Source organism: Solanum pennellii, chromosome 7, assembly GCF_001406875.1.
Source record: "Solanum pennellii chromosome 7, SPENNV200".
In the NCBI taxonomy this organism is placed as follows: Eukaryota; Viridiplantae; Streptophyta; class Magnoliopsida; order Solanales; family Solanaceae; genus Solanum; species Solanum pennellii.
Genome location: NC_028643.1, coordinates 74,022,937 through 74,034,048, shown reverse-complemented (window position 1 = coordinate 74,034,048; position 11,112 = coordinate 74,022,937). Strand labels below are relative to the sequence as shown.

Sequence of the window (11,112 nt, the reverse complement as noted above, 5' to 3'; positions counted from 1 at the left end):
CTTATAAAACTTATTGTAGATGACCAAATTTTTTCTTCGAATACGAAATTAAATTACAATACACACAAAAAAATAGTTTAATCTTTTATTCTTTAAACTAAGGAATGAAAGAAAACAACAAAATAAGAATAAGAAATTCAAATAATTATAATAAAAGAAGTCAACAAATAATTTATGTATGAAAAAAAAATAATATACCTTAAACTTTGATAGAAGAATCATATATACCCCTAAATAATTTTTTAAAAAAAATTAGAAGTAATAAATATAAATTTAAAACTAATTTTTTAACTTCCGTTAAGTGAAGGGTATATGTGAGCCATTTTGTAACGACAGGGGTATATGTGAGCCGTTTGTATAACGGTAAGGGCATATATGAGCCACTTTTATAACGAGGGTATATCAGCTCCAAATGACAAAATTGAGGGGTATATCAGACCCTTTTCCCTTAATTTAATTTTACTGAAATTTAATTTTTTTATTTTTTTTATAAAGGTCGTATCAAATCAAAATGAGATAAATAAATTAAAACGGATAATTTATAAATTTTCTTATAGTAATAGTCCATGAGCCTATATGCCTAATCCTAATTCCAACATCCAAACAACAAAATAAATAAATAAATAAACAGTTGGCTACACATGGTATGTTAAAAACCGTTTTCAGAAATAAAATAAAGTTTGTCACACATCATCTTTTGTTTTTACTTGTTAAATGTGTCATCGTCTTATTAAAAAACGTAAAATTATTTAAAATAGAATTATTTTATTTTATTTAATATGTGTCCATCTTTATGTGTGGTTTGAGTTAAATACCTCAATATTTTTTTTTGGTTTAAGTCATACGCAATCATTTAAAGTTATTTGTATATTTCATTTAGACATCTTAACTAAGATTATTACCTATTGTGCATTTAAATTGTTTAAAAATTATACTCATTAAACACAAAATACTGATATGACAAAAAAAGTGTTTTTCACTTCCTATGTGCACGTTAAAGTTTTTGAAATGCTGTTTTATTTTTATTTTTTCAAAAAAAACTTACACTTTTTCTCCTTTAATTGACACTTGACATTTAACAAATTAAAATAAATTTTTAATATTTTTAAAAATAATATTCTTAAGTCAAAAAAGAAAGAACCCCCCCCCCTCTTCAAGTCATCTTCTTCCCCAAATTTAAATTTTCAAACACAACTAAAGAATCTCCATTTTTTTATTTTTTATTTTCTATTTTTTTTCAACATTCATTGAAAAAAGTTTGAATCAAATAATTAAACTTACAAGAAAAATGGCGAAAGTAGATTTTTGAACATTGAGATAAAAAAGTAAGTCGAGGTTTCATCTCCATTTCCGGTCACCTTAGAATAAATATTACAATTCAAATAAAATTGTAAATCCACTAAACTTATCAAAAATAATATCGAATAATTCGCTAAATTAATTTAGATCCTCTTGATTTCTCCTTACAATTGATTTTTTAAGATTATTAACCATTGACAAACTTCCTTATTCATTACTTTTGTACTAACTCTTTGAATATTTTTCTCTATCACGTATTAGGAATGAAAAATAATTTTCGATAAGATCAATTTGGATCCTTTCGATCTTACCTTTGCAATCGATTTTCGAATGAGTAACCATTGACAAATTTCTTCATCACTATTGTATCAATTTCTTTAAATATCTTTCTCTCTCACATATTAGAAATGAAAAATATTTTTTAAAAAAAATCAAATCAGCAATTAGATTTTTGTTGTTTGAGAAAAAAATTGATGAGAAGAAGATAAAGAAGAAAGGGGGTTGGGTAGGGTGGGGTTGAGTAAAATTGATTGTTATTTCATTTATTTTTATTAAGAAATAGATATAAATTTTTTTTAAAAATAATTATCATTCTTTTTAACATAAAAGAAATAATCTATAGTTGTTGGGGTCAAGTTACACATGTCATATTTTAATTAGTCATTTTTCGTCACATCAGCGCAAGTATATCTCACATACTTTACCTTTTTTACTGATTATCCAAAAAGGTCTAATAAGAACTGATTTTGAATAAATAAAAGTGTTCAATGGGTATTAGTCTTAGTTGATGTGTCTATGTGAATTATGCGGACAACTTAAGGGGCCGCAGATGACTTAAGTTTTCTTTTAATAAATGACAAGGATTATTGAATTCATGTGACTATTACATTTATTTTTATTTTTCATACCTTTTACTTTTCGAGAGTTATATTATACAAATTTTAATTAATATTTTGAGTTATATATTTTCATCATATTAGTATGAGAAGAATTTTGTATATTTGAATAATTTTAAATGTTAAATTAATCTAATTTCGTATAGCTTTAAAAATTAATCGATTTAATTTTTAAAAAACAAAACGTGATAAATAAAAAAAAATAGGATAGAAGTGAGTGTTAAGCAAGAAACATTTTAAATGTGAAATGAATGCACCCAACTAGGGCTATCTTAATTTATGATAAAATAATAATAAACATTCGATTTCTGATCATCAATTTAATTAATCTTTGGAGCTAAATTGAATACGAATAAATTTATATTTTAAAATTAAAATTAATATATTAAAAAATTATATGAAAAATACAATAAAATATTAAAATTCTTCTGATAATAATATAATTGAAAAGTACATTTTAAAAATATTAATCAAGCTTTACTTTATTTGAATCTAAAAAGTTTTAAAATATCGTATAAATTGAAATTGAAAATGACAAAAGTTGTGTTGCACGAGGTTCCTTTATCCATTAATATATTTAAAAAAGATAGTTTTGACTACCTTAGCTCCGCCCCATTGTTACCCCTGATATTATAGTAATAAAAATTTAAGGGTGTTACGTTTAAGCATTTTTTTTATCTCGATTATTGTTTGATCGTTTTAAAAAGTTAAAAAGAAATGGATCTCAATTTGATAAAATAATTCACACTTGGGGGGAGAGGAGTTTGGTTGCTTCTAAAACTAGATTTAAGAGTATATTAAAATAGGCTACTAAATTATTATTTTTTTATCCAGCTGCCCCTTTTTATTAATAAGTAATATTATTATTCAAGCAACAATTTAATTAAGAAATCCATGATTTAGGGCAGTCTAATAGTTTTCAAATACTGATGGAAATTAAAATATTGAATACAACCAAAAACACGTAGTGAATCAATAACGTAATTAACGAGTAATAAGGAGCATTAAAAAATCCTTTTTTTCGTCCATTTTTATTTATTGATTCTTTGATTTAACGCAAAGTAATAATTTATTTAGTTTTTTGAACTCTATAATCACACAACAATTAATAAAGATAGACGATATAAAAAAAAGAAGGAATGTAAAGATAAAAAATCATAGTCCTTTTTTTTTCTTCAATAAATGGTAATCCATCAACTTTATTTATAATTTTTTTGAATTCTACGATCACATAATAATTAATAAAGTCGCTTTACACAGGGTTGCCTAATCTCACCCACCCCCACCCCTAAATGGAAAAATTCAATATAATAACTCGAGTTTGATCTAGACTAATAATGCGTTATGACTATTATTGAACTCGTTTAATCTCGTAAAATAATGTCTATTCGTTTATTAAGTGTAGTTAGTAAATTGTTTTCGAAATTCCATCCCACGTAACATATTTAAGTCACGTTTACTAGTTTGTGATTTGCAGGGTACTCAGTCTACCGTTGGAAAATTATCATCTCAAAATCTTGATAAAAGATATTGTTGAAGAAAGTGAAGGCTCAATTTTGTGATATGAAGAACATGACAATTTGTAAATTGTACACAAGGACAATAAGATATAAATGAATTGACAAGGCAATGACTAGGACTAACCAGAAACAACATTATCTATTATTTATTCCAACTATTTTGTATTTAGCTTTATGACAAACTCATTTTCTAATAAGACAATCACATCTAAACTATTGTTTTTTTTTATTTTTATATTTAAATTATCTTTCTTTCTCACACGAATAAGTGATAGTTTAAGTTAAAAAAAAATAAAATAATTTAAATATGTTTTTGACACTCATCTCTTTTCTCTTACCAAAATTCATAAAAGTCAAATACTAGCTCTGCCGCTAGACTTAGGGATGACAATTAGGTGGGGCAGATGTGGAGCGGAATGGGTTTAAGGCTAAGGCTATGTAGGGCAGGTCAGATGCGGAATGGGTTTAAGTGAGTTTTTTTAAAATTGATGTGTGTGTATGGGATGGGGGGTTATATGTGTGATTTTATGTGGGTTCAAATTTAATTTTAAGGTTTTACATGTTATAGAGTGATATAACATTATTTATTAAGATAATTTCATTAAAACTACTAAAACATTCAAAATAATAAATGAAAATTGGTCTAATAAAAAATAATACAATTTCTTGCATGTTTTCTAGTTGACCTATAAAAAATAAAATTTTAAATCACTATCCTATTAAATTAATACAACTTAATAAAAAAATAAATATATTTTTTAGTATCGAATATAGCTAGAAAGAGAAGATATTAAAAAATTATGCGAAGCGGATTAATGCGGGACGGGGTGGGCGGATTGAAAATGAAAGTGTTGTTATGCAGGACGGGGCAAATTAAAAATTTTGCGGGTTAAGCTCAATCTGCACCGCCCCGCACTACATTATTGCCATCCCTAGATGGACTTCTCAAGATAGATGTCTTTATGTATATATGGAGAGAATCCTTAAAACAATGAGCATTAAGATTACAAAAGTTGGATATACAATGAGAATGTTTCAGAAATGTAGTATGAGCACAATATTGTGTGCTATGACCAAATGTGGAAAAAAATATTCAAGATTTTACACACAAACATATATTGCTTAGTTCTGGAGGCTAGAGTTCAAGGTCAAATGCTCCAAAAATCATGGCAAAATGCGCGAAAAGAGAGAAGGAAAATAGGAACGACGGATGGAATAATTTTTTCCTATAGCTTCTCTAGTCAGAATGTTGAACTAGTTTCAAGTAACTTTCGATTATTTTTTCTTCTGAGAGATCAGTATAGTACCCTTTCCCCACAGAAATACCTTCTTCCATAGCAAGTCGCTCAACTTCAAGCTGCACTTGGTTACCACCAATTCTAGTAGGTTCCAGTAAGTTGCAAGCAACTTCAATTGTCCCACCTCCGTGAGTTAACGCCATGGATTGAACTGATGGAAGTCCACCTCCTCTGCCACTGACTCTCTTTGCAATTTTACGAACAATGGATATGTCATTTGTGAAGACTGGAATGTTGTAGTTGTCAACCCACCTTGTAGCTCCAATTGTAATAACACCTTTTGCTTGAGTCGCGTGAGGAGGACCCTCGTCAGGCTTTAGTTGCAACGTCTCTAATTTTGTCCCACCTATCCACTGGTTCTCACTTGAATTAGGATGGAAATATCCCAACTCCCTTCTGATTGAATCAAGTGACCTTCCCTCTTGCTGTGCTGCTCCATATAAGAAGGTTGGAACTGCAGTCTACGTTTAAGACCACTTTTAGTGACATTAAAATGAATAAAAAGCAGTAAAAACTTTGACAACGTAAAGCACAACTTCGTCTTAATACCATGAAATGGATTTGTCGACACATAGCAAAATGCAACAAACACACAAAGTAATTGTGTTCAAAGAACGTAAACAGCACTTAGTCAAAGGCTATGATGGTAGGTATTAGACGTTATCTCCACGATTTAGTAACATCATGCTTAATATCAGATCTTCTCCAGGAGATACAAAAATGATAAAGGAACTTGCCTTTAGCAATAGCTTTTGTATAATGATTTGATCCATCAAAGGCTCAAAGCTGGTCCAAATACATAGTCCACTAGATCTCAAGTTTATGTATATCTTGGCATGTGATATGAGAGAAATGCAAGCTAGCAATTATTCACAAACATCCTTAGTAGCACTCAACTAAAGGGTATGATGGTACACCTTTTTTTTCTATGATGGCAAATCCTTGTCCGTCATATTTTCTGGCTTCTTCTCCTTTCATTTTAGTGCCATATCTTGAATTAGGAGAGCCTCCATCATTGCCACATTCCGAAGTTTGCACTTCAGTACAAAATTAGAGTAAATACTCTAATTAATCCCCAAAACCTCACAAGATCACTCCAAAGAAAGGTTCAACAAGTGTTTCCCAACATTTACTCTCTTACAAAAAAGGAAAGGGGTCGTTCTCTTTGAAACAGACTAAAAGGGAAACTAAACCATTCTTTTTGAACCAGAGAAAGTATCATTTTAAATCTCTCAAATGAGGTTTTACGTGAAGTACCTGCAGAAACCATTACCAAAGACATGTGGGAAAAACTAAGAACCTTGTATATGAAGAGGACAGTGGAAAACAGACTTTACCTAAAGCAAAAGTTTTACATATTTTATACGGTTGAGGGTGCGTCTATACTCTTACATCTTGATGCATTTGATTCCATTCTTATGGATTTGAGTAATATCAATGCTTAAGTTAATGATGAGGATCAAGTTGTCTTATTACTTATTTCTTTACCCCAATCATTTAAGCATATTAGAGATAATATACTTTACCGGAAAATCAAATCTATATTAAAATCAAAAGAACAGATAGATACAGATATCTGGGAAAGTAGTGTAACTCATGGGAAGGCTTAGTTGTAAAAGGTAGATATAATAAGAAAGAATCAAGTAGGGAGAGGTCTATATCAAGGTCAAAGTCCAGATACAGAAATGTGGGGCGCAAATATTGTCATAAAAAAAATAATATTGTCATAAGAAAGATCATATTATTTCTGAATGCTATAAGTTGAAAAACAAAGAAGAGCATTAAGAAAACAAAAATGAGCATCAAAATATTGACCCCGCTGAAGCAAGTGTAGCTGTTGGTGAGTCTGACAGAACAATATTTTTAGCTACTAGTAATAGTTTTAAATCTAACAATGAGTGGATTTTTAGATCCGGGTTGTTCTTATCATATGTGTCCCAAAAGGATTTATTTACCGTATACGAATATGTTGGAGGTGGAGTTGTCTTGATGGGAAACAATGCTTCCTGCAAAGTTTTGGTAAATGTACAATTCAAATCAGAATGTACGATGGTGTGGTAAGAACTCTCACCGATGTTATATATGTTCCTGACTTAAAGATCATCTCATTGGGCACTCTAGAATCTCTTGGGTGCAAATACACAGGTGAAGGTGGACTTATGAAAATATCTATAGGTGTCCTGGTGATAGTGAAAGAACACAGATCTGGTACGTTGTACACTTTGTTGGAATCCACTATCGCAGGTGTTGTTACAGTTTCTACCCAATCTGATTCTGACATCACCAAATTCTGGCATATGCAATTGGGGCATATGAGTGAGAAAGGTCTTCCATCCTCAGCAAAAGTGGTCTTCTGTGTGGACGAAGTACCGGGAACATGGAGTTCTCCGAACAGTGTGTTCGGGAAGCAGAAAAGAGTTAGCTTTAAATCTCCAGCAATTCATCGAACAAAAGGTACTTTGGACTACATTCATTCAGATCTTTGGGGTCCTTCACGTACCCCGTCAAAAGGTGGTGCCAGGTATATGCTAACGTTCTTGATGATTATTCAAGAAAAGTTTGGGTTTATTTCCTGAAAAACAAAATGTTTTCTTAACTTTCAAACAATGGAAAGTTTTGATTGAGAAACAAACGGGAAAACAGGTCAAGCGGTTTAGAACAGATAATGGCTTGCAATTTTGTAATAATGAGCTCTTTCTAGGAGTACGAAACAAGACAATCTTGTGATAAGCCTATTGTTATTGTTAAATTATTTAATTGATTAGAGGTAGTTATCTACAAGGTGTCAAAATTCATTTTCTACTAGATCTTAAGCTTATTTAGAGCTCTGCATGTAATCTCGCACCATCTTTGCAGTGTTTTAATTGAAGTTTCAATAATGGCACTAATGCTGGAATGCCAAAGAGAACCATCCATATCAGCTATGCTTGCCTCACACTATTCAGAAGTCAAAACATCTTTAAGGAAAGTTTATGGGAAAGAGATAAATTAAGCTCTGGGAAACGTTGATTGAAATAAGGTAATTGTTTTTGATGAAGATGAAATAAGGCAATTGTATTAAACTCTTCTATTACATTTTGAAAAAACCACTAGGTAGAAGATTATCCTATTAATGAAAGCGAGCATGGAAGTGGTGAAGCACCTTCTTTACATCATATGGAAAATTGACTAATGAAGAATTGTGATTCACTTAACACAGAATAATCAGCTATAGGCACCAAACACCATCCCAGTAGTAGCTTTTCTCATGTGTCTCTTTCAAATGTAAGAACTATATACCACTCAACAAGCTGATTTCAAGTCCATAGCAGCATATATTAGTCACAAATATACGTCGATTAGTTTCATCAAGCCTTCCCTATTCACTGTTCCAAACCTTATCTTCAATTTATATATAACTTTCAGCCTTCCTAATTCATGCGTAATTTTTCACTTTTGTGTTACAATTGCCATCTTTTGGAGCAGCCTTTAGAAAAATGAGTGAACTTTAGACCACAAAAAAAAGTGAATTAGTGACCAATGCAACACTCCTAAATGTGAAAAACAGCCATTTATTTGTCCTTTATCTTTATATCATTGAACAATGAACAAGCATAGATGAAACACGATCAATACCCCTCTATTATAGCAACATTCAGAAATTAAAGACAAACAAACCTTAAAATTGACTATGGTTCCTCCATGGTTTCAAATCAAAACACAATAAGTACTAATTATCATACGCTCCATATCATATTAACCACATACTTTTGCAACTCTTTTTAATCAATATTATGATTAAAGGTTTTGAGAAGGAGAAAGATTGGTTACAACTTAAAATAAGAGAAGGAAATGCATCAACTACATCTAAGTATCCATGTTATTGATCTTCCTGTTAATGCAAAACAAAGACTCAATCTTTTTCAATTTCACTTCCAAGGGGCATAAGTCGAGTGGGACTACAAAAATATTCGAAAGACTCACAAGATTTTAGGTCAACTTGCGCTCTCAAATAATTCCATGGATACATGCTAACTCCCACCAGCACAAGTACCCACCAACTATGTCCACCAAGCCAGACAGATGGAAAGAAATCACGTTTTGGCCTCCGCTAAAATTTGAACCTTCACACCTCATTATTCTCAACCCCACTTCATTGATCACTTGGACGCAACCTTGGGTGCCATAAAATTAATCTTACTACTAATGCAAGAATTCAATCTTTCTAGCTACAATAAAAGCCAAACATACAATAAGCTTATCTATTTATGCAAAACAAAGACTCAATCTTTTTTAGAGCAATTTCACTTCCAAGGGGCATAAGTCAAGTGGGACTATAAATTTTTTTTTTGAAAGACTCACAAGATTTTGGGTCAACTTGTGCTCTCGACTAATTCTAGTATTCCACGGGTACATGCTAACTCCAACTAGCACAAGTACCCACCCAACTATGTCCACCAAGCCAGACAGATGGAAAGAAATCACGTTTTTGTCTCCATTCTCCCCTAAAATTTGAACCTTCAAACCTCGTGATTCTCAACCCCACTTTATTGATCATTTAGAGGCAACCTTCGGAGCCATAAATTAATCTTACTTCTAATGCAAAAATTCAATCTTTCTAGCTACAATAAAAGCCAAACATACACTAACCTTATCTATATATGCAAAACAACAAGATTCACTCTTTTGTAGCTACAATATGTGTACAGAGTTAGTACATGTGAAATTAATCGAGATGCACACAAGCTAGTCCGTACACCACAATTATGAAAAAAAGAAAAACATCATTTATAAGGGGTGTGTGTTGATATGACTAAAAATATAAAAAACAAACCTTTAAGATTAGAACCAACTTCAAATGCCAAAGACTTAGCAGTGTCAGCAACCATGTCCAAAGAAGTTGTACCCAAGGGATGAAAACAGATATGGTCCACAACCCCAAGCCTAGGATGAGTCCCACAATGTTCTTGGAGATCAATTGTCTCAAATGCAGCTTTCACCATAGCAAAAGATGCATTCTTTAAGGGCAAGGAACAAGACCCAGATGAAGAATTGGGAGAAATTTTGGAAACAAGGGTATATCCAACTCTGTTGTAAATCTCATCTTCAAATTTGTTGATAATGGGGGATTCTGGAAACAATTTAGCAGCTTTTTCAATTGATTCAAGAGCTCCCCTCTTTCTGCTTTCTGATATGTACACTTTACAACAAGCCAACATCAATTTCAGCATTTTCTTGTTCTTGAGATTAAATTTTTTTGGTTGAGTGTAAGAAAAAAATTGAGAGGTTATGGAACATTCATTTCTACACCACATGAACAATTTTGAGATTATTTGGAGTTTGGGCCAGTGATCTATGTTATCAATTGGGCTTTAATAGTTGTCCAAGCCCATCCTTTTTTGAAGCCCATCTTGTAAATATAGTTAATTTGAATATTGAAAAATTAGTTAAGTTAGTACCTTTTTTAATAAATAATTACTAGTTTTAGCGATATTTTATTTATTACTACAATTTATAGAAGTATATAACAATATTACGATAAATATGCACTATGTATTACAAGTGGTTTATGGATGCTATATATGTATTATAAGTGTGTTAAAATATATTATACTTGTGTTTAAAAATTGACACAATATATTATAAGTGTATTAAAATGTGTGATAAATATATTTATATCAACAATATTTGTACTATATGTGTTTTTTTTAATAAATTATTCCAGTAAAAAAAATGTTATTTTTATAAATAATAAATATATTTTTAATATAACATATTTATGTAAGTTTCCTATATCGAAAGAAATGTGCAAATAGACAAATTAACAATTTCACCTTTCAATGTTTGATTAAAAAAACAACAATTTCAGCTTCAAAACTATTCAACATTATTTTTTTTGTCCAAAATATTCCTACCTATTGGAGTTCGAAACTTTTGCATGTGATAATCTAATACAATGTATTAGAATTTAAAAAATTGTAAGTTTAAAATACGTAGTTCAAGCTGTAGAAAAAATTTATGAAGCTTGAATTATCTTGTCTTTCTTGACGTTTGAACTATACATTTGAAACTCCAATATATTGTGTTTGAGTTTTTTCCATGTTGGAGCTAGAATTTTTT

General features: G+C 30.6%; 1 protein-coding gene across 1 annotated transcript; it reads right to left on the bottom strand.

The window, feature by feature from the left end:
- Positions 1-4,684: 4,684 nt before the first annotated feature.
- Positions 4,685-10,328, bottom strand: LOC107026581 (glutamate formimidoyltransferase-like). Its single transcript, XM_015227601.2, has 2 exons — positions 9,827-10,328; positions 4,685-5,467 (listed from the first exon to the last, which is right to left on the bottom strand). The coding sequence occupies exons 1-2, from the start codon at positions 10,305-10,307 to the stop codon at positions 4,953-4,955; spliced, it is 996 nt and encodes a 331-aa protein (XP_015083087.1). The 5' UTR covers positions 10,308-10,328; the 3' UTR covers positions 4,685-4,952.
- Positions 10,329-11,112: the final 784 nt, after the last annotated feature.